This window comes from Trachemys scripta, chromosome 19 (genome assembly GCF_013100865.1).
Source record: "Trachemys scripta elegans isolate TJP31775 chromosome 19, CAS_Tse_1.0, whole genome shotgun sequence".
Taxonomy (NCBI): domain Eukaryota; kingdom Metazoa; phylum Chordata; order Testudines; family Emydidae; genus Trachemys; species Trachemys scripta.
In genome coordinates this window covers 19565449-19593384 of record NC_048316.1, presented here as the reverse complement: position 1 = coordinate 19593384, position 27936 = coordinate 19565449, and the positions used below count along the sequence as shown (strand labels likewise).

At 51.5% G+C, this 27936-nt stretch overlaps 1 protein-coding gene across 2 annotated transcripts; it reads right to left on the bottom strand.

The window, feature by feature from the left end:
• Positions 1–575: 575 nt before the first annotated feature.
• On the bottom strand, positions 576–27936 carry WNT4 (Wnt family member 4). Of its 2 annotated transcripts, none has more exons than XM_034753318.1 (5): positions 27653–27936; positions 7879–8114; positions 3058–3189; positions 1818–1960; positions 576–1546 (listed from the first exon to the last, which is right to left on the bottom strand). In XM_034753318.1, exons 1-5 carry the CDS (start codon positions 27727–27729, stop codon positions 1079–1081), a joined length of 1056 nt encoding a protein of 351 aa, XP_034609209.1. In that variant the 5' UTR covers positions 27730–27936; the 3' UTR covers positions 576–1078. The 2 variants fall into 2 exon arrangements, with proteins under 2 accessions (XP_034609209.1, XP_034609210.1); XM_034753319.1 differs by lacking the exon at positions 27653–27936 and adding an exon at positions 11945–12586.

Here is a 27936-nt window from a genome sequence, read left to right as displayed (position 1 = left end):
CGTGCAAGGCCTGGGGTGAAGCTTGCACCAGGGTTGGAGAGGCTGGGCTCAGGGCTTTGCTGTGGTGAAGGCTACGGGGGGGGTGGGGGGCCTGGGAAGCGCTCAGGGACTTACTCATCAGCCCGATTATTTTTTCTTTTATTTCTAAGTAAGAGGCTGCTACCACAACAGGCATCAGCTGGGAATGGGAAGAGAGGACAGGCCGTCAGCCTCCCAGGGCGGTTGGAGCTGAACAGCACGAGTGGATATGGGCTCATGGCACCGGGGGGCTGTTGGTGAAGCAGATTCCACCTTCGATGAAAGAGTTTCTGTGCAGTTGGGTCTCTGTTCTCCTGACTCCTGCTTCCGTGGTGGACAGCGTCCCTCACCGCTTCCAGTGGCTTAGACCCAAAGGGAGAACCCTACCGCATAACAACACGAAGAAAAAGCCAGGGGCTTGGAACCAGACCACTAGTTTTGTCCTTCCCCACATTTTAACTTCTGCACAAAGATCTCTGGTCTGCAGAATCAGCTGGTCCCAGCAGCTCAGTTCCTGGCAACAGCACAATCCCCGGGGCAGCTTGGGATGCTCCCCTGGCTTCTGCTGGCACGTGGTAGGGAACCAGCCAATATGAGAACAGACTCCGGGAGCCTCAGGCCAGGCCTGCGGTTTGTTGTGAGTCTGAAGTAGCTGTAATATAAAAGACCAATATAAAAGTGCCTAACGCTAGGTTTTGTTTCAGTTTAAAATCTACGCGGACCGAAATGCTCCATTGGTCAGTCAGTGGGAGTTCGTCTGACGGGGGCAGGTTCTTGGGGACGGGCGCCACAAAGGCCCCTTGCCTGGCCCCAGCCCAGCAGCAGCATCGAGCGCATGTGCGACCCTTCCAGCACATGCAGATCAGGAGGGCTCTGGCTTCGGCAATAAATAAAGGCAAAAATACAACAATCACTTTTGGAACTTTAAATATCTTTCTCTTGCACTCGGTGTCTCTTTACACAACCCTCTCCTTGAGGTGTCCGGATCACCTCCTCCAGTCCTGGGGCAACAGGCAGGGGAGAGGAAGGGTCAGTTATAGAGGGGACGGACATCCCGGCATCACCGGCACGTATGCATTTCTACCACTCGGTGGCACTGTTTACATTTGACAAAGCAACACCAGTGGAACTTGCAACTGCACCTTTCCACCACCTCCACTTCGTCTGTGTGAAAGCCCCTCCCACAGCACATAAGCTCACAGCCATCAATAGCTTTGGAAGTCTTGTTGCATTGCCGGCCACTGGTCCCCAGGACCCCATTCTTTAGGTCATGGTCACAGAAGTCCGGGCTGGAGTCCAGGTAGACCAGGTCCTCATCCGTGTGTGGTTTGAACTGGGAGTTTTTTGGCACCAGGACTTTGGTGGAGCCGATCTTTCTCTGCTCAACTTCTGTGGCCCCATCAAATTTCTCCTTTAACATGTTGCCCACTTTGCGGAAGGGAGGCATTGCTTTCCAACAGGTCTTCACCTCGCACGAGCCTGACACACCGTGGCATTTGCACTCTACCCGCATGTTGTTCAGGATAGCCTGAAAGAGCACACAAAGAAGAGAGCGATCAGCTGCCTGCAGGAGGCACCCGCACCCAGACCCATTAGTACACACCATGCAGCACGGCAGGAAGACCAGGAAGTGTGACCTAGCGCAACAGTGAATGGAGGGGCCTGCTGCAGGTGAAGAGACAACAGTGAGCAATGAAGTGCAGGAGCCAGTAGTATTGTCAGATGAAGGGAAATGGAGCTTGGGCAGTGGCCACTGGCCCAAGTCTGGCAGCTGCCCTGGTGTTCTGAGGAGCTATTACCTTCCTTCCAGCCTCGTTATTATGGAGGTTCATGAGCGCCCTGCTGGAGGAGGCGCCTTTGCTTCTCTCCCGGACATCGACGAAAGACTGTGAGAAGGCCACTCCGTAGGCGATGTTATCGGAACAGCCAGACCACTGGAAGCCTAAAGTACAGCGGGGATTGGAGAGAGTGATTTGCAGCAGAAAGGAGGGCGAGGCAGAGCTGGAGGACAGGACAATCAGACGGCTCCTCGGCCTGTCCTCTTCCTCTCCGATCCCCACAGTCTAGCTACAGAGGAGCTGGCCACTTCCTATTTCTCCCTCCAAAGGTCTGTTTCCTTTGAGTTCACACTGGACAGCTGCTGTCACCTCCTGCCTCGTGTCTAGTGAAAGGACTTCATGAGCCAGAGCTGCTACCGTCAAGGGCAGCTCCAGAACTAGGACTCTGCCATCTAGGACCTTCTAGGGAACGGAAATAAGCCACCCCCCTCCCCAAAATGGCTGGGGCTCTTTGGAAACAAAGGGAAAAAATTGCTCAGAGGCAAATTGTGAAGCCGTAACCTGCGACACGAAGCTAATCTCCGATTTTGACCTCCTGTGTGGCTGGTCTGCCATGCTGCCTGCTGGACTGCAGCCTTCCCCTTAGTCCCACTGGTCCCTGGATTCTGCCGGCTGTGCGGTGAGCACTCCGGCTAGACTCGCACAGTGGTGAGCCTACAGACGCTGACTGCCCTGCAGGGCGGAGGAGTCACTCAGCCGAAAGGCGCCTGCAGGGCTTGGTAGTGTGTTCAACAGTATGTAGGGATTCTCCCAGGGTGCACCAGGCTGTGCCCAGTCAGAGCTAACAATGGCAGTGTGGTAGGCACACACTCAGACACACCTGGAAAGATCGGCAATGCAGCAGGAGCGCTTTACCCAGGCACACCTGGGGCACTGGGCCGTGGGGCGGCGGCACTCTCAAGAGAAAACCATCCAATGATATTTGAAAATGTGGAAGCTGCCTGGGAGCCTTTGTGTGCCTGAACAGCTGGACAAATGGGTGACCTGCCCACCTGTCCCGTCTGAAAGAGACACACAGGGAGTGATTGGGGAAGGGATCCTTTCTGTTCCTTTGTCCTTATTCTTCCTCTCTCTTCTCTAGTTGGCAGGCACAAGCCCAGCGGATCTTGTGCAATCCTGTGCTTAGCCTAGAGAAGACCTCTAGCAACCATCTGGCACCTCCACTCTTGCCCTCCCGTATCGTACTCCTGTAAGGACTTACCCTGAGGACTGACACCATGCACAGTCCGATCACAGCCACACTTCTCCAGCTCTCCACTACTGCAGGCTCGAGTCACTGCAAAGGCCACCCCCGCGGAGGAGATGGCATACACAAAAGCTGCTTCCCGTGTCCCTGGAATGACAAAAGTTGCAGTGGGGACTCGTTTCAAATTCACACGCACAGCCGAAGGCAGAGGTGCCCAGGCCCACACACTCGCATGTGTGTGTCAGACGGATGCCACTGCCTGATCCAGACCCACCCCCCCACATGCAGTTGTGTGGCACAGAGGAGTCCTGCATGCTACCTACCTGACACAGAGATCCTGGCAATCAGCTCCTCCCAATCGAAAGCCTGGCACTCAGAACCTCCTATCATCACATCCCCATCCAGAATACGTGTACCTAGAACCTACCTACAGATCCCTTATCTCACAAGGCCACACAATACCCTGATCCTACAGGCAGAAATTTCTGCACGTACCCAATACACACACTATGCAGAACCCAGCACTGAGAGCCATGGATCCCAAGTCCCCCCATCCTCATGCAGAACACGGCACAGGGAGTCTCACACCTCATCCCCTCCCATGCACACCACCCCACAGCCTGAGACCCAGCACAGAAACCCCTTCCGAAGAACGCTTTCCAGAAACCCGCAGAGAGACTTTTCTGGACAAAACCACAAATGCAGATGTTGTATGCAGACCCCTTCCCTCTCACCCCAAGTCTGGGGCAGAAAACCCCCCCAGAGCCCCTCACACAGCAACCCAGCACAGAACTTTCCTGCAGTCCAAACCCTGCACAGAAAACCCTTTAGCTGGAGACCCTGATGCAGTCCCAAGAAATTCTACTTCATACTACAACTAATTTTTATTATTAATCATTTGGAACCTGCTGTTTGGGGCCCAGGCAGTTGAAACAAACAATTAAACCAGCTTAAGTTGACAGTGAGAATCAAAGTGAAGGGGCGTATCATTAAAATGGTGAGAGCTCTCCCCAGCCCTTTGTACCCAGCCTCCCAGAGGAGATCAAACAGAACCACCCCACCCGTGCAACCTGTCCCCAACAGCCCTTAGAGAGCAGCCCCACACCCTGAACAGTCCCGCAGAACCTCCAGGGCCTGGTTCTCCACTGAACTAAGAAGCAGTGAGAAAGGGGCCGTAGTACAGTGCCTAGCACAAGGAGTCTTGGTCCATGATGGAGGCACTTCGGTGTTATGACGGCAAATAAATAATAGAGGCAGCGGCTCTCTTCCCCATGGAATGAAGAAGTGCATAGCGGGGCTCTTTGCCTGAATGGCTCTGGTAAAATCCCCTTCCAGTCCACGCTGTAAAGGAAGTTCTGGGAGCTGAGTTGAATCATAGAAGATTAGAGTTGGAAGAGACCTCAGGAGGTCATCTAGTCCAACCCCCAGCTCAAAGCAGGACCAACCCCAACTCAATCATCCCAGCCAGGGCTTTTTGAAGCACTGCTATGGTCCAGCTAACATGACACAGGAAGCCCATGGGGAAGTTAAAGCAACCCTGAGGGTGCTCTAGCTTTGCAAGGTCTAGCCAACCCCCCAGACAGGCCTAGAACACCAAGCCCACCGCTGCCTACCCTCCACCCACCCCTGCACTGAGTGCATCTCAGCCAGAATCCAGCCTCCATCCTCACCTAGAGCCCTCACACCCAAACCATTTCCTCCCAGATTGAATCCCACACCCAGGAAACCCCACATGGAGCTGCCCCTGGAGCCTAAGAAGCTTCCCTCTGCCTTAACAGCTCTAAGCAGAATCCTATATTAGCCTGCGCACCCCATCCCCAAAACCAACCTGCAAAATCCTTCTCACGTTGCTCTGCTCCAGAACCCTGCCCCACTCTCGGAATCCTACCCCTCCGTCAGCTGGGGACAGAGCCCCTTTCACGCTGCTTGTTATGGTTACCAGAGCGCTTACTGCACATTGAGGAAGCAGTTGTTGGGAACTTCAAACCTCTACGAGGGAGAGAGCAAACATGCAGGACACATGGCCAGGTTTCGGCCGGCCGGCTGTGCCAGCAGAGACTGGCCTGCGTGAAAGCAGAGCTACAGTAAAGCTACAAAAGAAGAGGGAGCTTTGCAAAGGTGCATATAAAGGGTGTGCCCATGTCTGTGTGTGTGTTTCTCTCTCACTGATAGTGTCTCTCTGCATGTGTGTGAGGATTGTGGGTTTAGTGGTCATCAATTAAATCTTGCAACACCCAATTCCCTGGCTCCTGTCACGCTCTGAAGCCAAGGCGGCTAGGACGCCACAGGCCCTTCTGTCTCAGAACATGTGCCGTAGACTGAAGGGATCAGCATTTAAAGTCCAGGCTGTGCTACTTGGAAGCTCAGAGCAAGAGGCCCCAGGGTCACTTCAATGGCAGCTGAAGCATACCATTGTGAACAGAGATCTGCCCTTCACCTCTCGGGCCCTTGCTCACAACTGACTGGTCAGACAAAGGGGAGCAACTTTGGTGGTCGCAGCTCAGACTGGTGGCCAAGGCTGTAATCTGGCCTGGGCGGCAGTGGCTGGTTAGGACCCAGCCAGCATGGGACTGAATCACCTCCAAGTTAATCGAGGTTAATAGTAGGATCATGTTGGTCGGTTTGTGCTGTGGCTGCCTAAAAAGAGACGACTTCAGTTTCTGGTATTTCTGGTATTTCCAGTCCTGAACCTTCACAAGCACAAATCTTCACCCCCAGGCCGAGGGAAGGAAAGTTAAATAAGGAGCTGAGGCTGGACTGGGGGAGGCTGGGGCCTGCAGGTCCTGGTAGGTCAGAGCAGAGCGTGCCCAGAGCTTCAGAGAAGAGGGAACAGCTGGAGTCACACCAGAGAAGGGGACACCCAGGAGCTAATCTAACCCACAGAGCAATTAGACAGAGGAAAGGGGGTCAGAGTGGAGATGCCTCTGGTCACTAGTTTGCCAGGAGAGAGGGAGATCTGAGCAAGGGGAAGTCACTGCAGCTCCCTCTGCCATAGAAACTAGTGCTGCCTTCAGGAAAGAACAACGGGGCTCCAGAAACAGGCCTCATGCCGCCAGCCACGGAGAAAACTCATCACTCCTCCCGAGCTCTTCCAAAGCGCATCTGCTCTGCCCTCTACCCTCCTGCTGTTCTAGTCCTGGTCATAGGCGCCGCCTCTGCGGGTGCTCTGGGGCTCGAGCACCCATGGAAAAAAACGAATGGGTGCTCAGCTAATTGGGAGCACCACCAAACAGCTGTTTGGCGGCTTGGGGAGGGGCTTGGGGGAGGGCGGAGAGCATCGAGCAGGCAGGGGCGTCGGGGAGGGGACGGGACGGGAAGAGGTGGAGCGAAGGTGGGGTCTTGGAGAAGGGGGCGAAGCAAGGATGAGAAAGAGTCGGAGGGAAGGCGGGACCTTGGGGGAAGGGGCAGAGCACCCCGGGGGAAATAAAAGTCAGCGCTTATGGTCCTGGCCACCCCCAGCTCTGCCAATGCATCTCCATACTGACGCGCCTCCACACTATTCTAGTCCCCCTCAGCTCTACAAATACATCTGAGTCCTGACCCGGCGCTCTGCCCCACCCGCCCCTGCGCCCTCCCTGCTCTACAACCCGCCTGGGGCTCGTTCCCTTTGGTCACAGTGCTGTCAGGAAGTTAGCACAGGGCTCGCAGACGGTTCCACTGTAGGAGGCTGGGGTAGTCCACACCAGAGATCATTTCATTCAGATGGATGGTTCTGAGTCTCTAGAAGAACAGGAGTCTCTGTAGTTGGAAGGGTGAGAGCCAGAGCCGGCATAGCAGCGTGCAGAGCGATGAGTGTTTTACGGCTTTTGGGCAGCAGAGGGCATCGTCCCCAGGTCTCACCCCCAGCCTGCTTCACCCAGGAGTAAGGAACGGTCCAGCCGTGCTCGCTGACAGGCCTAGCTCACGGCTTGTTCGCTGACCAGAGAAGAGACTGGCAGAGGGTGGCTTTGCAGCACGGGCATGGAAATTGGGGTTTACAACAGAAATGCAGACAGCAGCTAAGGAACTGGGCCAGGTTAAAAATAGCCCCAGCGAACCTTCCTGTACAGCATGTCTGGGAGTCACAGGACCAGGAGGTACCACATGCTTTACTACCACTCTGTCTACATCCTCCACAGCTTCCCATGACCCTCCACAGCCCACTGAGCCAGTCCAGGAGCCGCAAACAGCGACTGTGCCAGAATCCCATGGCTGCACTCCTTGGTAGTCCCCGGTGATGGCTACTTGCCATCTCCAACCCCCAACTGCTCGCCACCAACCCCCAGCAAAACAGAGCTGAGCCTGTCTGTTGGGAGAGTAGCACATTACCGTTCTATAAACGGGTGCGTGGCATTTCTGGCTGAAGCGAAACGATAGCATCGGGCCATCTCCTGCCCTTCATCACGTGGTAGCTCTGATGCTGCCAAATAAATCGGACTCCACACTGGAGTACTGGTGTGCACACGCTGCATGGGTCTACAACGGTGGTTCTCAAACTTTTGTACTGTGACTCCTTTTACATAGCAAGCCTCTGATTGCGCCCCCCCCCAAATTAAAAACACTTTTTTATATATTTAACACCATTATAAATGCTGGAGGCAAAGCGGGGTTTGGGGTGGAGGCTGACAGCTTGCGGCCCCCCCATGTAATAACCTCACAACCCCCTGAGGGGTCCCAACCCCCAGTTTGAGAACCCCGGGTCTACAAGATGCAGCCGTTTCCCCCAAGTTCTGCCTCTGTCTGCGTCACGGCTGTGGCCCCAGCTCGATGCTCGTTATCTCCCAGCTGGAAGCTCATGCCTCAGTTCAGTTCACTCCCTTGCCCAGAAGGGCACACGCCTCTGGCCAGTTCGCTCACCTTGTGTCACTACCTTGCCAAAGACCGGCAGGGTGTCCAGTGTGGAGCAGTTCCAGCGACGGTTACGGAATTGGTACTGGCACTCCTCGATGGCCAGCTGGGCTCCCCGGCGCACCGAGTCCATCACCTCCAAGTTCCTCTTGCACATCTGCACTTGGCGCTGGATTAACCCTTTCAGCTTCTCACAGGTCTCTTCCTCGGAAATACTCCCCACGGAGGACAGCTTTGCCAGGTACCTGTCAGCACACCCAGCAACATCTGTTAGAAAGGTTTGTAGTGCAGGAGAAAGAACTGTCCCAGCCTCTCCCTGGGAAACGCTGCCCCTTCATTTCCCTCCCCAGGCAGCTGTTTGGATATCAGGGACTGCCTCGGGCACAGACCCCTGCACTCCCGAGGTTGGGAAGACCCCTTGCCGTTGCACTGACAACCTCCAGAGCTGGTGAGATCTCCACCCACGTGGCCCCTTCCAGTAACCTGGATAAAGACACAAGCTGCTCTCCTCTCCTTCCTTCCTCACTGGAGCTGGAGGCTAGTGCCTGACTGGGTCCCTCTGCCTCGCCAGGCTGGCTGTGACAGTTCTGCAAAATGGCCTTTCTGCCTCCGAGCAGAGCAAGGGTCCCGACAGCAACACTGGGGGAGAGTACGGCCCTCCTGCCCAGCTACAGCATGGAGTACATTCACTCCCTCTCCCAGCAGGGAGGCTGTTCAACAGCTCCACTCTGTCTGCCTAGCACGGAGGGGGAGATTCTCGGCATGTTCTGAATATGCCCTGTCAAGTCTCCCGAGTACCAGCATATCCAAGTGCTACTAGGAAAAGCCAGAGGTCTCTCGAGTCAGCCAAAGCAAGCAGTGCAGTGGCTCGACTGCCAGCTGCAGCTGCCACACTGCTCCCTCAGCGCCGGCTGTGTTCTACTCATGACAAACATCTCCCTCAAACCACTTCCCTTCTTAGTCCTGCTTTTAGCTTCCCCAGCCACCTTCGCGTGGGGAGCCAGCCCTGGTGGGTGGTGGAGGCTGCCTGGTCCATCTTCTCGTGGGCGTCCAGCCCTGGCGGGTGGTTGGGGGAAGGAGACTGCTGGGGCCTTCACCACTTGGAATTCTACTGGGGCTTGAAGTGGGGCACCTTCCAGGTCCCCGCTCACAAACATGGGCGTGAGGGCTCACCAACCTGAAAAACGCTGCCTTTGCTTCCCTGCGCACCCAGGCTGCTGCGCCAGCCTGAGGCTAGGGGTACTTAGTGACAGTGTTCTGGGGAAGAGGTGCACGTGGGGGTATAACCCCCCCACTACCTGGACTTCCAGTGATTTATCCCCTTGCCACTCTCCAGGCCCACTCCACTTCCTGGCCGTTACTGGAATCACTCCCCCACAAGACTTCATGGGCTTCCAGAGGATTACCCCACTGCCTGGGCTCCCCCACGCTCAGGAGAGAAGTGTGAGCGCCTGCTCACGGACTCTGGAAGGGAGGGGCTAGCGATCCCACCCCAGCTCAGTCCAGTGAGGGGAGGTTCATTAGGTTTCTTGGAGGACCATTATTTGATCTTCTTCCCAAGGCTCAACCTCTTGCCCTGGCATTTTGATCCCCTCGGTCACTATTTCTGAGTAGCTCGGGACATTGGTACGTTATTCCTACAGGTCCCTGGATAATCCCAGACCCTCTGCACCCGTGTGCTTGCCAGAGCAGACTCAGCCAGGGACCCCCTGGCAAACGCTGCCCTCACACAGCACTCTCTTGTCCACAGCCGCTGGCTCCCGCTGACGTGCTGGAGAGGGCACTGCCAGTAAAGTGCTGTGCTGCCTTTAGGGGTAGGGAGCTCCTACAGCTTAGGGCAGAGTTCCAGACAAGTTACTCTCTGAAACTGGAGTCAGAAATAAATATGTATCAATAAACCCAGGGGGAATCCTTACCACCATTCAGTGCTTGGACAGACAGTTTAAAATCACCCCCGAAATAGCTGACAGCCAGAAAAATTCAAAGTTACATTTAGCTACCCTGGCACAGCAAGATGAAGCAGCAAGGGCAGAGTTAAGTTTGTTTGAAGCACCTCAGGTCAATTTGTTTTTGAAAGTAGAATCTGGTCTTTGAATTTCCTGATTTTCAGGAGTTTGTGTCTTACAACGTTCTGTTAAGGATCCTTCCCTTACAAAGTGAAGCTCTGTTCTGAGAAGGGACTACACAAGAGGGACTCCGTATTGCACGGTTTGCTCCCCTTGGGTCTCAAGTGTCAAATCTGTTGACTTCAGCAGTACATAAGTTTTCAGTGGGTTAGCTCTGTGGAGCCAACTCAGCAGGAGGGGGCTGGAGTCTGTTCCCTCCCGCGCATCAAGAGAGTTGCTCACTAAATTCCAATTGGTTATACTTGTACAAAATCACCTCTGGTGTCTGGGCTGCACAGGTGTCACTGAAGGCAGAATCTGGCCTGTGGAATCCCTATTACTAATGATGTGCAAGACAGAGAACCCAGCTTGACTCTCAGGTCCCAGGGGAGTGCTGGCAGTCAGAAAAAGTATGCAATTTTCACTTGTAAATTGAGCACATTTGATAGGGTGCTAATGAGACGCAGACAAACATGGAGTGTCTTGCTGCCATATTTTTAGAGTGAGACTCTTTTACAACCTTAACCCCAGTTAAATCTACTTGTCCAATAATTTATGTTCTTTTAAGACAATTACTTGCTTATGTAAAAGCAGCGCAGTGACTCCTTAATGTACATTATTGGCTTGGAAATTCGACTGTGGCCAAACCTAGGTTTGACATCTTTCTGTCAGAGCCTCACCTCCTCCCATCAAGCCAGAGTCCTGAGATATCTGTGGCAGGCTAGGATACTGGGAGGGATGTCTGCTGTTTCCATGCAAAGCTGCTCTCTGCTCCTCCAAGATGACAGGGGCAGATAATACATCACTACTTTGCTTCTGAAGAGACATTAACCTACCTTGAAACCCCCACCTTCCCCTGAGTTCAGTAACTATTAACCTTGTTTTACAGATATGGAAGGAGAGGCACAGAAGAGTTAAGAGACTTGCACAATGACCTTGCAGATTGGTGGATTAGTCATGGGAGTAGGAGTTAGGAAAATTGGGTTCTAACTGCAGCACCAATTCCATGCAGTATGTCTGTGCCTTGGGCTTTCTCCTCTGTGAAAGGGTATTTGCTATCCCCTTGGGGAGAGTGCCATAAAAGTACAGACCAGGGCCACAGAGTGGGGTACGGAACTCCTGGCTCCTAACCCATTCCAGGAGAATGTTCTCTCCTTTTCCCGTTCTTGGATCATGCCCACAAATGCAGTATCTCCTAGTGCTCAGAGAAACCCCCTAACTGACACTTTCCAAAGCTGTGCAGCCAGTTTCTCTGAGCACTAGGAGATACTGCATTTGTGCTGCAGTTAGAACCCAATTTTCTTAACTCCTACTCCCATGACTAATCCACCAATCTGCAAGGTCAGACAGCAACTGGTCTGAACACAAACAAGTTGGCAGGAGGAAGTGATGCCACAGGTGAAGCAGCTGCTGGAGGCAGCCACGTTAGTGTCAGCTCTGTTCGGCACATGGGGAAACTCTATTTGGCAAATGGGAGAGGAGAAAATTGCTTCAGAGACCCACTGTTCTTTCTAGCTCGGCAGAATTCTCCAGGCGATGGGGAGTCAGAAATTCAAAGCAGCGTAGGAAGAGAAGCGTGACAGGGCCCTTTCAAACCTTTCCAAGCAGATGCTCCAGATAAGAGGCTTCCCAAACAAATACTTATTACTGTACTGTTTAAGAAGATAAAACAAAGACAAAAGATGTTTCAGAGAACTGCATCTGTCACCGAGAGAGGGGCTGTTAACTGGATGCACAAGAGACACAGGCTGGATGAAGCTATCCAGAATGCTCATAACTACTCCCTCCCCCATGGGGGCTAGCCACATGCCTCCATCTCCACTCACCACGTCTATGCACCCACCCCTCAATGCTGTTCAGCACTGCTCCATGCACAACACACAAACACAAGCACGCACCCCCGCTGCCGGCGACAGCACAGTCCGACTGCCAACGTAACATGGGCCTGATCTATTCAAGGATGGCCTCACCTACTGTTATGCAGAACCTGCTTTCCAAACGCATCTCCTCCCGAAGCTCTTTCAGGAGACCTCACTGTAGCACCAGATCTGTTGCTGAAGGAGTCCAGCCAGGTCACTGGCAACAAAAAATCCTTGCCAAAGCGCAAGACAGTCCCCAAGAAGCCAGCCAGAGAAACTAAAGAGATGAACATGAAAAAAACCCATCTTGCTCTCTTTGGAAGGAGGGGAGTCGAGAAGTGTGGTGCTTTGAGCTACTACCACAGACAGTCCACTAGGGGGCCTCTTGGAAGCCAAGGAGAAGGTCTGCCGGCAGGAGACAACAGAGCACTTCTTTCTATAACTTCAAACCGGTGTCCTGAATCACACCACACAACCCCGGCAGCCACAAGTCATGTGGGCCTATGGCACGTAACCATGGCCTGAGTTGTGGATGTGTACAGCCCAGTCACTTTTTCAGATACCCTCGGGGCCTCTTCCCAGGGGAAACAGCCTCCCCTCTTGAGAGCAAAACCAAACACACACATTTCAGTAAGAAGTTTCTGGAAACACTTGGTTCCTGTCAGGGCTGGGCTCTGGGGGGGTCCTGGCAGAGCAAGGTTCCAGGGTGCCAGGAAAGTCGCCATCGCATCACAGCTACGAGAGGGGGTGGGTTATGCGAGCTAAGTTGGTTGAACTGGGGATGCCTTTGCCTGCTCAGCTCATGTCGCTGCCTCTGCGGGCTGCTCTGATCTTTCTAGTCTCCCCTGCTTTGACTCCGGCCTGACACGCTCTCCAGCCTCCCTCTCCACCGTAAATCCAGTTATACCCTCCAGCTCTCACTCCCCTTCTCCCTCTGTGCTCAGGTACCGGAGAGCAGCCCTACTCTGCCTTTTAGCAATGGGGGTGGTCTCCTTGTATTCCATCCCACTCCACTCCTGTCCTGTCTTTTGCATACAAAGCATTCTGGGTATTGCCCTTACAGAGAAAGCCAGGCTTCAGCAGCCACTTGGGAGCAGGCCGAATGCTACATTCTGGAGCCTGGCAGCGAGGCCAAGGGGCCATTTTGCGTCACCCTACTAGAGAGGAACTGCAGAGACCTGTGACTGCTGATGGGCGATTACCACAGTCAGTGGGAGGAGACGTTACATGGCCAGCGAAGCATGGCATGTGTCAGACATGGGTGCTGTCAGCAGGCCAGCACCCCAAAGCATCGGGAAACTTCTATGGCTCCACATAGACAAAGCTGAATGAGAGATGTTGGCCCTGGCTCCTCTCTCCCCCGAGGTGGGGTGGGGTAGAAGAAAAACAGGTGCATCTCACATTGCTCTTCTCCTGATCCTAGGCAGATACAGGTTAGGAGGGGAAGTAGGTAAATATCCACTCTTCCTCCCTGTCTCTAGGAGAAGAGGGCAGTCCCCCATCCGCCATCCCTGGGGCTGTTCCCACCACACATTCCCATGATCAGAGGGCCCCAGGTTTCATGCCTACATTTTGTGGTGCATCAGCGCTCTTGTCCCAGGGGAGGCTACGGAGTATTTCTAAACCATTTTGAGTTGGGGACCAAGCTGCCTTAGGCCCCGGACTGAGGCATAATCATCTTGCCAGCTTCCCTTCACTGTGACCATGGAAACTTTGGGCTCCACCATTCCATCTTGCCCTTAAAAGGGACACTGTCATAGCATTTTTTTCTCTGAAATTAGACAGTCATTTCCCCTTTGCACACACGCAAGCTAAGGCTGCAGGAGCAAATCACTCCAGTGCCTGCATTCTGCAGGACCACTTTCCACCCCTCATTTCCACCAGTACCATATCTAACAAGCTCTACAGCAGCGACCATGTCCGGACAGCCTGCCTTGCAGTCTGTTCTACAGCACAATTGCTTTTGCTGCTAATTGCTGTCTTCAAGACACCCCAGAATTTCCCTTCCTTTGCTGTAGGCCATTGCTCCTTCTCCTGCGGTCTTCCAGCTCAACTCCAGTTTCACTAGCCTGCCAATTCTCAAGTCTATAGGGATAGTTTCAAGACCCTGGGCTCCTAAACCTGACATGCAATTGTATTGGAAACTGCTGGGCCTGGAACGAGAAGCATATCTTCAGAGGGCAAGAGCCAGCACGCTGACCAATGGCTGCCTCATCCCTTCGACATGTGACAAATTGAGGCAAACAACTAAAGTCTTCAGAGAACCCCTCTATGTACAAGGCCAGTCCCACTGGGCAACGCCAGACAGCAAACCCACAACTAAGCAACACAGTCGAGATGGAAGGACCTGGGTAGTTATAGGCCTGTCGGCCTGACATTGGTCCCAGACAAGAGTGCGGAGTGGCTGATATTGGACTTGACTTATAAAGAATTAAAGGAGGGTAATGGATTTATGTGAAATAGAACCTGCCAAAAATCTCTTTTTTTGATAAGATTACAAGTTTGACTGATAAAGGTAATAGTGTTGATGTAATATACTTAGACTTCACAACATTTTGATTAAAAAAACTAGAATATGAAATTAAGATGGCACAGATTAAATGGATTAAAAACTGGCTAACTGACAGGTCTCAGTATGTAATTGTAAATGTGGAATTGTCACTGAGTGGGTGCATTTCCAGTGGGGTCCCACAGGGATCAGTTCTTGGCCCTATGCTATTTCATATTTGTATCAATGTCTTGCAAGAAAACATAAAACTGTCAATGATAAAATTTGCAGATGACACAAAAACTGGGGAACTGGTAAATAATGAAGATGCCAGGTCACTGATTCAGAGCGATCTGGATTGTTTGGTAAACTAGGTGCAAGCAAACAATATGCATTTTAATACAGCAAAATGTAAATGTATACATCTAGGAATAAAGAATGCAGGCCATACTTACAGGGTGGTGGACTCTATCTTGAGAGGCAATGACTCTGATAAACATTTGTGGGTCATGGCGGATAGTTAGCTGAACCTCAGCTCCCAGTGTGACGCTGCAGCCAGTGGGATTCAGGGATGCATAAACAGGGGAATCTTGAGTAGGGAGAGATTATTTTACCTCTGGATTTGGTACTGGTGAGACTGCTGCTGGAATACTGTGTCCAGTTCTTGTGCCCCCAATTCAAGAAGGATGTTTATAAACTGGAGAGGACTCAGGGAAGACCCATGAGAATGATTAGAAAACCTGCCTGACAGTGATAGACTCCAAGAACTCACTCTCTTTAGCTTAACAAAGAGAACGTTAAGGGGTGACTTGATAACAGTCTATAAGTAATTACATGGGGAATAAATATTTAATAACGGGCTCTTCAGTCTAGCAGAGAAAGGTCTAACATGATCCAATGGCTGGAAGCTGAAGCTAGACAAATTCAGACTAGAAATAAGGTGTAAATTTTTAACTGTCAGAATAATTAATCATTGTAACAATTTATTAAGGTTTGTCGTGGATTCTCCATTACCGACAATTCTGAAATCAAGACTGGATCTCTTTCTAAAAACTCTGCTCTAGGAATTATTTTGGGGCAGGTCTCTGGCCTGGGTTATACAGGAGGCCAAGCCAGATGATCATAATTGTCCCTTCTGGCCTTAGAATCTATGAATTTCCTTTCCAATAAGATGTGTCTAGGGATCCAGCTAGCAAATGGATCCTATGAAGATCAGGAAGTCAGATTCTCACGGGTAAACTAACCCACCGGAGTACAGGTGCTGGGCCTTTGTGGAAAGAAGAATATGCATAACCCAAGCATCGTTTGGCTCCCAAAGTAAGGGACTCTCTAAGTCACTTCTGCTACAAACTGTTTCCCTAAGTAACTAGCTGGAAGCCCTTCAAGGGCTGTACAGAATCAGAACCAGAGTCTCTCAAACTTTCCTTGAAGTTCTCCACACCTACATATTGACTGTTTCCATTGGAACTATTCCTCTGCAAAGTCCCTCAGCACAATAAGCAAACAACAAGGCACCACAGAGAAGGCATTAGATCCTACTTTAAATAGGTATTTTCCTTCCTCTCTCATATTGGGCCTAGAACATAGCAAAGGAGCCAATTAGTCCCATGGCTCATTTGTAGTGGGCTGGCTTTCTTTTAGTGACACTGTCACTTGCAGTGTAGTGCCTGTTACTCCTCTTTCTTTTAGCCTTTATGTCTCAGGAGTTTGTCCACAACTCTAGTTCCTGTTTAAAACCCCAAAAAGGCTCTTCTACACAAAAGTTGCACTGGTTTAACTAAGGCAGTATAAAGACCCACCTTAGTTATATCAGTACAACTTGGTGTTTAGACTAGGCCAAATCTCAATTTAAAAACGTCTGCGACTTATCCCCTCTGCAATTGTTTTGTCTGCAACACTGCAAGATCCCTCCTAACCCCAGGGGTCTTAAAAATTAATCTTGTTTTTATTTAAAATATACCCAAGGATAATAGCAACTTCAGGGAGGAAAGCTTCCTGGAGCAAGAACAAAACAGCCCATGCAGGTTGGCAGATAAAACAGAAATTAGGGGAGATAAACTTCTGCATTTCCCATTACAGAGAATCTGAGTCGTTGAGATATTCAATAAAGACAAAGACATAGCAAGTGTCTTGCAGAGAAGAAGCCATTTGGATTTTTAAACAAATCTACTCTGGGTGTGTTGGTGCCTCTGATGTTCTTGTTTTATGACTATTGTAGTGAGCACGGGGCCATCTCTGTGACTCTAGTGCCACCAAACCTTAGTGCCAGAAACATACCAACAAACTGGAGGGAGCTCCAAAGAGTCACGAAAATTAGCAGAAGGGTGGATGGCTCAAGGAACGATTAAGAATAATTTGGCTTAGAATTAAACAGAAAACTCAGTCTGAAAGACACCCCGACAGTGAGCCTAGTTAGGCTGTGGAACAGTTCGGCTAGGGCAGGGGAAGCAAACCAGGCTGCCAGAACTTTTAAAAAGACTGGGCCAAACACTAGTAAGCGTACAATGGAAAGCATTGGCTGGGATTAGATGGGACCTAGGATTGTTTTTGGTTTAATTGTTCTGCTTTCCTTGACTCAGACACCTTCTCTAGTCACTGCCCTATCTCCATCCTCCCCACTCTGCAAAATGCTGGAGAAAGTTGTCTTTTCTAATCTCCCACGTGACCTTGCACACAACAACCTGCACCAGTGCCAGGTTGGTTTTCACTCTGGCCATAGCACAAAAGCTGCCCTCTGTTTAGCCAATGGCCTGTGTATCACAGACTATGGCTCCATCTGCCTGATATAGCCTCATCTACACAACCACTCTCTCATCCTCCTGGACTACAGCACACGAGGACACACAGTCGCACTGCTATAAAAGGCTGAGGCCCTCTAAAAGTGACCGTTTCAAGCAGTCTGTCTTACATTTATTTGTGAGAGTTTAAAAGGGGCAAGTTACAGCTTTTAAGGCATAAAGGGCCATTGTGATCATCTAGTCTGGCCTCCTGCATAGTGCAGGCCAGAGAATTTCTCACTTAGCAGTTCCTGCATCAAGCCTAGAACTTCTGCTCTAGCTCAATTAGATATTTGAGAAAGTGATGTCCAATCTTGACTTAAAGCGATGGAGACTCCACCACATTGCTGGCTAAGCTGTTCCAATGGTTAATTGCCCTCCCAGTTAAAGATCTGCCCCTGTCGCCAGTCTGAACACGTCTAGCTTCAGCTTCCAGCCACTGGATCTTGTTCTGCTTTTGTTTGCTAGATTCAAGCGGCTTTTGCCATCACAAATCTTCTCCCCATGTATCTACAGCCTGCTCAGGTCACCTCTGACCTTTCTCTTGGCTAAACTCGATCGATGGAGCTTCTTTAGGCTCTTGCTGTAACTGAGACGCGTCAGACGGGCCGCTGGAGCCTGAGGGCTCCATAGCAGACGGTCGCTGTGGGGAGAAGTAGCAGCAGCACCGGGGAGCAGGGAGGTGTTTGTGCCTCAGGGATGATGCCCCATGGAATGCAGGGGAGAGACCGAGACTTTGGCCTCTGGAATCAAAGGACCGTGACTGGAGTAGCCCCAGAGGCTGTCTGAGCTGGCGAGGGGGGAGTTAACTTTAGCCCCCGCCCCAGCGTCTGCACAGAGCAAAAGGAGCTCCCTCCTCAGCAGAGAGAGACATCTCCTCACATTGGCCTCTGGGTCTTCTAGGACACAGGGGTTTCCCCCCTTCCCCAGGGCCTGCCACAAGCAGAGCGGTTTCCCCGGAGAAAGGGGAGGCTCCCCAGGAAGGGGAAAGGAGCTCAAGGCATTGCTGCCAGAGGGAGAGAAAGGTCCTGACTGGATGCACCTGGAAGGAAGAGGGGCACTTTGAGGATTCTCTCATTCCCACCCAGGGAGAAGGGGCTGGAGCAACTCCCCCCGCCCATAACTCTTTCAGGAACGAATTACAGGCCAGGGAGAAGGGAATCCACTTCCTGTGGTTTCCTGTTGGCCTCTATCTGACAGTGGAGAGTGTCCTTGTGAACAGCTGGAGAGCCCCCATTTGTATTCTGCACACTCCTTAGGTACATTCATGTGCTTCTGCACTGCCACACACCACACTACTGTCACTGCCCCAGCCTGTCAGCCCACACACGAACTCTGCTGTGATGTAGCAGTAAGTGCATTGCACAATATGGGGCATGTTGCAATACCTCTGTGCTACTACACAGACATACCATGTCATGCACTAACACAATTCAGCAATCCTAGATTAGCACAATCAGCTGTGTGTGCTGCCAGAGAACGGAGTACAAAACCCAGGGATCTGTCAGAGGTGGATACTATACATCAAGCATCCGCCCTAAGGCTGGGCAGGTAAGTCTGGGAGCTTTCGCCCAGGGCCATTTGTAATTCATGGCTCTGTGGCAACATCTCACTATGCGGCATCCTACCGAGACAGGCCCTTTGCCATCTCCCATTAGTCAGACACTGTTTTCCATAACTGTTTTTTAATGAAAGCGTCGTCCCTGAATTGATTCTGTTTCAGGCATTGGACTAGGATGCGTCTCTCTCTCAATCTTCCTGTCACATCGGCCCCACATTTGTTCTTCTCTTGGCTTGGCAGCTCCCAATTTCCACCACTAGTTAAAGTGACTAAGTCAGTCTCTCAGTGTGACACTTCCACACGATTACAGCTTCTGCCACACTAGGCTTCGCACTCACCACTTGCCCCCGCATGCCAGTCGCAGCGCCGCTCCTCAAATCTGGCCTCGCTGACCGTCCCACTCCCCATCACAATGGGGGATCAGCCAGACCAAACCTGTCACAACGCCTGGAGCAGGGAGCCAGGCCCAGCCCCGTGGGATAGGAACCACTGCTGCAGGGTGAGTGCAGCACAAGCTCACTCTCCCACCAGCAGGCCCATGACCCGCCTAGAGCCTTCCCCAGACCCACTGGGGGAGGCACCAGGCTGGGAAACACTGCTCTGTACTATGGCACACATGCACTGCCGCATGTTGCACACCTTGCAAACCCATTGCTGCATGCTGGCCCACACCGACGTGCTCTGCCACACATTACTGCTCTGTGCCAAGGTTTCTTTGCCACAACAGTCACAGAGTCTGAGAAACGCTGTCACTGCTGACTCTCTCTGTGCTGCTGACACTGTCACAAGCCTGTCATGCAGTGCTGAATACGGTCCAATTGCTATTATTCTAAAGGAGAAAAGTGCCATTGGCACGGACTCGATCTTGTTGCTCAACCTTCAAATCAGGAAACATATTGCAGCAGAGTCCAACTTTACAACGCCATTACCCCAATGTGCACACTGGCAGGCTGACAGGACCCCAGGGGCAGCGCTAACTTGCATACAACTTACAGGAGTTCATGAACTGGTTTAACTGAATAGAAATGCACAAACTCACAATATTAACTCTTCACTGTCTCTTCCCCCATACGTGAAGAGAAACGGCTCCTCCGCTGGCTGCAGCATCCAAGTGCTGGCAGTGCTGAAATCTGCAGCAACTATAAGAAGTTGCTGTGTCTGCTAAAAGTTGCAGTTGCCACCACAAAACCGCTGCCCACAGTTTTCTTACAGCCTTAAATATTGCCAGCCCGAGTGTCTAAAAATCCTGAGTCAGGGCCCCCCAGGTCATTGGATTTTTATCAAAACTAGCACATTTGGGGGTTTATTTGCCTTCTGGCTTGAGCCTTTAGGGAACACTTGGGTCATGTTTTCAAGCTTCCGTCTGCAACTAAGAGGGCTAGAAACTTTTTAAGCGAAAGCTGAGATTCTCCTGTATTCACATGACTCCAGGATCCAAGGCTTAAAAATATCCACCAAATACCAGGAAAATTAGTGAACCTGCCTTGGTACAGACGTACGAAAACACGTCGGAAACAGATTCCTGAGTTTGTTTGGCACTTTTATCACTTTTAAGAAAGTCAACAGACTGCTTCCACGTACGCCATCCAAGACAAGTGAGTGAAGGGGAGGACAATGAACCAGAGATGCTGGAATTAGAAATAGGGGTAGGGTGGGAAGGGGCGCTGCAGCACCCCCTGGCTCGAAGTGGTTTCCTTCATATACAGGGTTTACAGTTTGGTTCAATGGCTCCCAGAACCTTCACTATAAAAATTGTTCCAGTCCCCATGTGACAATCTTATAGCTGAGTGACACAAATAGCAGCAACTGTAACCGTCATCGCAGGCTCAGATAACTGCAGGGTCCATATAGGTCCAGAAACTAGCATCACAGGCAGTACCAGGAACGAGGGAGACAGAAGTCCATTTTCCTTGCCATTGTTTTGGCCTTGGAGCTCGCAGGAACCTTCCCCTTCTCAGCCTGGGAAGCAGCACTTTTTATTTCAGTTTCACTTCTCAGATACTCTCCTTCACACCCGATTCAGGGTGGTTCCTGCCTGCCATGAACCACCAAGTTATCAATTTACCACCTGCCCAAGTGCCCCAAATAAGGATGTTCCCCATCACTAGCTATCTGAATATTGCTGATCAAGTTACCTTCTATGTCCTGACAAACTTAGTCCTGGAGATTCCCTGCCAGCTAGGACCTGGTCATTGATGGCATTACTAGCTTCTAAAAGGAGCCCGAGATCAGGGCCTTGCCCATCCCAGCTAATCCCAAGGTCTGGGAGATTTCAAACGGTTTTTTCTGCCACCAAGATACAAACCTTTAAGCCACTCGCTGTTTTTTGGGGAAAACTAAAGCTGGCTGGGCTTGTCGTAAACTGTTGCAAGATTTTTTATTCTATTTTGAAATACAAATGTCCTACAGAATAATTTGCAGCTTTTAGCTCTTCTTCCTTTTGCCCTCCATGGAAGGGTGCCCCCTGCTGCGTGAGACTCTGGGGAGAGCTTGCTGCATGGACAACCCGATGCCTCCCTCAGGATTAGAGAGCAAAATATGAAGTGACAAAACATTGATAGTGGGTCTCCAAAGGAACCCTGGGGCAGCACAAAGGAGCTCCCCACCCCGCTCACAGAATCTGTTCCCAAATCTGGGTCCTCAAATCTCTCCTCTCCTGGAATACACCTAGTCAGTCATTCACTCTGCCTCCAGGACCGCGCTCACAACAAGATGGTCAGTGTCTAAAGAGACTGGGGTTCTAGCTTGCAGTGTTGGTCTGTCTGTTTTGTGCTGCCATAGGCTGGCTACCTGGGAGTGTCCACTATGTAAGGTCTGGAACAGGGAGAGTGACCCGGGGAAAGGGGACATGGCAAGAGTGCCTCTATGTTCCAGCCATTCCCACCAGCACCAGATCAGCACCTTGGGGCTCTCGGCAGCCAGACATCAGTTTTGGGCTGGAACCAGGCCACAGCAGGGCTGAAAATCTAGAGCTACAAGGATGATGTAAAGGTAAAAACCACAATGAGTGGATTTTAGCCAGACCTGAGAATCAGGACCTCTTGCTGCTCTGGTGGAAGATGGGAAACCTCTAGCTGAAGAGAACTCTGTCATCCACCTCAAGGTAGTTGTAAGAGCAGAGCCAACCAGACAGTCAAGTGAGGGAGAATGATCAACCCAGGGCCCAGTTCCCCATCGCCCTGCACCATGGATAGCCATTTCCACCAGCAGAGTAAGCGCTACCAAATTAGAATTGTGCACTCACAACACCAACTTTCAAAGGTGTCCATGAGACGAGGTGCCAGGCAGAGGAGAATCAGGCCCTGTGTCTGCAAAGCAAAGGGAGATCTCCGGATGAAAGGGGCTGTAGAAATGCAAAGCATTATTCCTTCCTCTCTGGCCCTCTAACGCAAACAGAATGAGACCACAGAGACCAACTTTCCAGCCGGCCTCGCTTTGTAAGTCACAGATTTGTAGGTATTCATAGAACAGTCAAATCCACTTCCTTAAAATTTAAACACCTCCCCACTTCCTCCCCCCTCAAAACAAACAAAAAACCCAACAACTGTGCTCCTGGCCCTTTAAGCCAAATCTCAGCCCAGAGGGAAATGTTACTGCCACATCTCTACCCCCTATTTACAGGGGTTAAAGAGCTGTTGGCAGCACACCCTGCTATACAGCAGCATAACCACATCTCAGAATATTTACAGCACATGGAGAGCCTCCTGCAAAGCTCCCAGAGACCAACACAGTTTTAGCCGGATAACAGCATGAAAATGAAGGCAGTCGCTAATGGTTTCTGGATGAGCGGGTGCCCAGGGTTCTCCACACACAAGGGATCTTTTTTCTAGAGCTTCGAGAAAGTCATCCTAATAATCCAAACAACCAGTCACATCTTAAAAGCCAGTAGTGTCAAATACAGAGTCAGGAGAAACCAAGCTTTGTAGTGTCTGTTAGTTTACTGGCTACAGTTACCCAGTTAGATTGGAACTTGCCAACAAAGTTGTTCGGTGATGATTTCATTTGCGGACCTAGAGTCAGAACTCTGACCATCCTCTCCCACTTCGGTGAGGTACTCAGCTAGTACACTGCTAAGTGCTTGGGTCAGTGCCCCTTTGGAAAAATGCCACATGCATCCCATTTGCACCACCTAGAAAACGGCCTGGCACATACAAGCCATGTTTTTGAGTGCATGCACTGGGTGCAGGGTTTGGAATATTTTAGCGCAAAAATAGCAACGAATCAAGAATTTAATTCAGTCCTATATCCAGTCACAGTAACACCTGCAATGTAATGCGTTGGAAAGTAACACAAGCCATGGACTATCCAGGAGTGAAACTCCTATGCGTGCAGCAAGCTTCTCTGCTCCTCTGGAGATCAGTGCTTAATTTGTAATGAAATTACATGGGCTCAAGCAAACTTTTTTTACTTTCATAACTGATGCAGCAAGTCCAGAGGTGCTGGGCCTAGAGGTGCCTGGGCTATGAACTGCCAAGCCTAGAGATACCAGGGCTCATCCCTGGCAAGCCCTGGCACAAATTAAGCACTGCTGGAGATAATGTTTGGCCAACTGTGAGAGGCATGCAGACACCAAAGGAGATGTTCCCTTCCCCTGGCACATACCCTCACTCTGGGGCTCAGATCTACTGGGCACTGACCTTTCACTTCAGTATAGTGTTTGGTATGAGGCTTCCACTGAGCCTGGAAATGTAGGAGGAAAAGCAAGGCTACAGGTGTCATCAAACAGGAGAAAGTTTCTAGTTCCAAATCTGGAAATGGCTTAAGGGCAGAGATTTCCTGGACATGCAGCAACTCCCAACATCCAGAGACTGACAAAATATGCCTGAGGTTTACTTTCTAGCCAGATATAAAGTATCTTGGTTTGTTTAATGATCAGATTTTGCAAACTCCCTTCCAACTCTGAAAATCTCTGTAGCAGAGTGATCCCTCTGAGGGACTGCAGGTCAGTCATTCCAGAAGATCCCAAGATGCTTCTCCTTTACAGATTATAAAGCGCATAAACACTGGCATACGAACCAATCTAAACAGCCTTTCCCCAGCTACTTCGTTAGAGCTCTTCCATGCAAAGCAAGGAGTTTGTGAAAATGTCCAATTCAACTGTTACAAGCTGTCTGTCTCTGAAGCGTTTGGGGAATGCGAGTTCCAACAGGTTAAAAGAAGCTTTAGAAAAACTCTTGTCTTGTGAAATGCTCACTGAGCTTAATCACTAATCCAGCAGGTTTCTGGAAAAGCAAACTCTCTACAGAGCTGTGCCACTGAACATACACACCTACACACAAGCCTAAAGAAACATGCACACAAATACTACATATCTGGGCATAAGGTAACATATCAAAAAGAGCCACACGCTGCCTGCCCAGGCTGAATGCAATGGCCATGGGCCACGTGTGCTGTACACACACATACATGCCGTATACACAGGCCTAAAGCAAGACACAATACTCTACACAGAATACACATGGTATGTGGGAAACATGCAGGGTATACTCCTTCTCAGACTATCTGATCGCTCCCGGGTCTTTCTTTCTGTGTTTACTGCCTGAGGGCAGCCCTTTCTTTTTGATGTCAGGAGCGGGACTTGCCTGAGTCCAATAGGCAAAGAATAAAAACACCAAGTTGTAGATTGTCTTTTTATTGGACTAGCTACATTTGTTATGCCAGACTCCATTCTTTTCTTCCAAAAGCAGTGAAATGAATCTCTGCTTTCCTTCCACACTGTTGGCAGGAATTGGTGCCTGGAAGTATGTGCTTGGAATGAGCCCTCCACTCCCACAGAGCTTCATCCCCACATGTCCATCTTCTTAGAGAGATCCACTATAACCTAGAAAGTACAAACTGTTGCACACAAGCCCCCAGTCGCTGGCCGCTAAAGCCGCCTATGCTCAGTTTTCTAGAACAAGAACCAAGTGGGCTGCAATGCTGCAGAGGCCTAGGTACCAGGACTACATATCATAATAAGGCATTTTTCAGCCTTGCTGTAATACAAATACACAAGTTAATGCATAATCCCACCCAACCAGTGGAAATCCCTCTCAGTACAGCCAACCCTTATTTAAAAAAAAAAAAAAAAAAAATCTTACTCCCCAGGGTGGTTTCGCTGAAGGCCATTTTCATTGGTTACAACACAGCTTCTCCTGCCCGCTACTCCTGTGAGTCAAACCCTCTTTGTCCAGAGGACAGTCCTGGGGAAAGCAGCCTCCACACCCACCACTGCATCTCCACGCTGCCGTCCTCTTACACACATCTACTTTTACTACACAAGGACAACCTTCCTGTTACACACAAACCCCACCCACTGGCAGATGAACAGCTACACATTCTCTGGCCCCTTCAATTTTTGGTAACCTTGTGTGATGGGCCAAATGGCTGGGTGGACGTGGGAAACCCGGCTCTGTTGGTACTGCATCAAAACAGAGCGCAGGGAGAAGCCTGGACGTGCGGGAGAGCTCAGAGTCCCTGTAAAAATCCCCAAATATTAAGATGATTTCACCTACAGAATTTTCCCCTTTTCCCAAAAGTCAGCCTGGCAAGCATCTGTGCCAACTCCTCTGCAGAGTTCCTGGTAGGGCCCTTATCCTCAGCCAGCACTTCCCCTTTCAGTCCTGCCCACTGCCGAAACCACCACCATAGATCCATGACATGTCTTCACCAAATGTGAGGCAGCTTAAAAGCTGCCTTGTTGTCTGCTTTAACCCACCCAGTGTTTGCAAGAGACCCATGCCACAAAACTCTTTCCACCTGACAAGGGAAAAAAAGGGGAGCCCAGTAACAGAGCATGGGGCAATTTATGTGACCCAAACAGGCTCCTTATAGCACCCTTCTCTCCAGCTGGCTATTTGAAGGATGACAGTGGCCACTCCAGGCACAGATTGGTCAGCCCCTTGGTCTCCTTGGGGCGAGTAGCATCCTCTAAAACCACTCAGCCACCACTGGCTTAAACAAGGGATAAAGCATGGGCACCTGTGGATACAGAGTGGAATAGGGAGCATGGACTTGCTGTGGCTGACGGGACAATGGAAATGTCTGCAGGGGGGCATAAGCTAGACATACAGTATTGAGTTGAGGCAGAAATGACAAGGTCCTACCTTATTCATTGTGATAGCTGAAATGTAATGTCTCTGGAGATTAATCTCCTTTAATGAAACATTCATCACTCCTGTTCATGCCCATGGGAGATTGAGGTGCAGAGGAAGAGGCAAACCGGCCCTTCATATGCTACAAGTGGTAAATGTAGCCATGGTGGCTTGTGCTACTGCTGTGACCCAAGCCATGGATAGTGCAACAGTCACTCTTAGCAGAGACTAGATTAGTTAAACCCTTGAACTGGGCTCTAACTAGAATTCAATCACAGCCTCGGGGGCTGATAAAACCTGGGAGCAGCAGCAGCCTCCTCACCCACCAGAAGATATTAATTAGTCAAACTGATACTTAATTCAAAGTTATGGAGAAAGATGCTGCCCCTCCCCCCAGCAGAGCCCCCCCAAGAGCCGGTGTCAGGGAGCACTTCCCTCAGCCTTGGCAAAGCTCTGGAGAAATTTTCTAGAACATGCAGCAGTTTCCCTCAGTGTTTACCTTACAAGTTATCTCAGTGTTTGTTCCAGGTCTTCCTAATCTAACTGGGCTCCGCCACATCATACCCTCAGAATTTGCATTTCTAGAGCTCCTCATCCCAGAGAGCCCCACAGCACCACTGATCTCCAGAGCTCTGGGACACAGTGTGCCAGCCAGATGGAGAACGCTAGGAGGAGGGGAAGCAAACCCCTACTCTTCTAACTAGGGCCAGGAGAGATCCAGTGTCCATCAGCACAGACAGGCCCTGAGGGGTGGGGAAGAGAAAAGACTTCTGCTAAACTGGGCTGTAGGTTTGTAACTTTGCCATTTTCTCTCTCCCCACTTCACCAAATCCTGTCCCCGATCATTCACTCGCTTATCATAACCGCAGCAAAACCCAGGCTGCATTTTGACCTGAGCGCTGACCTCAGGGCCTTGGTGCTACACAGATTAGTAACTTAAGAACAAATGCAGATGTAGCTTCTGCTTCCACAAAGTTATACTATAACTAGCCTAAATAATAAATAATAATTCGTCAGGGGAAGAGTTCTGCCTCACCTCTGCTGGGCGCCTGAGTTCACCCCAGTTAGCGACACCATGACCCAAAAGGAGTCTCTCGGGAAGCAGGTCGTGACCTCAGAGCAACAGCAGGGTGGACAGGTAGGGCAATTTCACAGGGGGCATTTGCTCTTTCCTCCCCACATGGAGAAACCGTCCAGCACCCCCTGATCTCCATGGAAACCCAGCCTACACCAGTACTGCTCTTTAACTGGTTAGGACCCCAGTACACTGGGAGGAAAGGGGGGTCCCAGCCCAGGAGGGCTGCGAACAGGGCTGCCTGAGGCGGCGGCAGGAGACACGGGTCATGCTGGGACTGGGACAGGGACAGATCAGCAAGCAAGGGGGCTCAGCTCGGCCCCGGGACGTTTCCTGGAGCAAAGCTGAGTGCAGCGGGCGGCCAATGTCAGCGCCTGCCGCTGCTGGTCAGGTAGAGCCCCGCTGCCGAGCACGGAGCGAGAGAAAGAAGCACCGCGCACCACCACTGGGGGTCACTTCTTGAGCCCGGCCAGCCCCGCTCCCCGGCGGGTTACTCGGTTGCCCCCTCGGATTTCCTCCGTGGGGAAGGCGAGGGGCGGCTGGCTTGGCGGAGGGAACAAAAGGGCGAGAGGGACCCCCCGCCCCCCAAGTGTGGGGCCAGGCTGGCGCACGTTCCCCCTGCGGCACCGCACCTTGAAGGCAGCGAGCTCCCAGGCGGACTCGGCTCCGCAGGGCTCGGAGCAAGTGCCGCCCGCGGTGACACCCCCCTGCCCGGCAGCGGCCGGCTCGGCGCCCGCCAGCGAAGTGCCCCCGCGGAGCCCAGCGCGGGGGCGCCGGGCAGGGAGCCGGAGGCACCTGCTCCGCGGCGGGTCCGCCCCCAGCCCGCTCCTCGGCCCCGCACTTACAGCCAGTTGCTGGCGTTGGCCGAGAAGGCGGCGAGGATGACCAGCAGCAGGGAGCGCAGGGAGTACTGCGGGCTCATCCTGGAGGGCAGCCGGGCAGGGAGCCGGCGGGGCAGCTGCCCTGCCCGAGCCAGGAGCCCCGGCGGCGGCGGCTGGGGGACCCCCTGCTCCGGGCTGCCGGGCGCCCCGCCGGGCAGCCGATCCTGGGCGCCCCGGAGCTGGCAGGGCAGGTGCGGCGCAGAGCGGGGGCGCTGCCCGGCTGATGCGCCCGCGGCTACCGCTGAGCC

Excerpts from the sequence above, each read along its gene's own strand:
- WNT4 (XM_034753319.1), bottom strand. The coding sequence starts at position 12,126 with ATGTTCATCTCTTTAGTTTCTCTGGCTGGCTTCTTGGGGACTGTCTTG. Across the intron at positions 3,190-7,878 it reads TGGCAAGGTAGTGACACAAG|GGACACGGGAAGCAGCTTTT; the intron begins GTGAGCGAACTG and ends TTGTCATTCCAG. Across the intron at positions 1,961-3,057 it reads GCATGGTGTCAGTCCTCAGG|GCTTCCAGTGGTCTGGCTGT; the intron begins GTAAGTCCTTAC and ends GCTGTACTTTAG.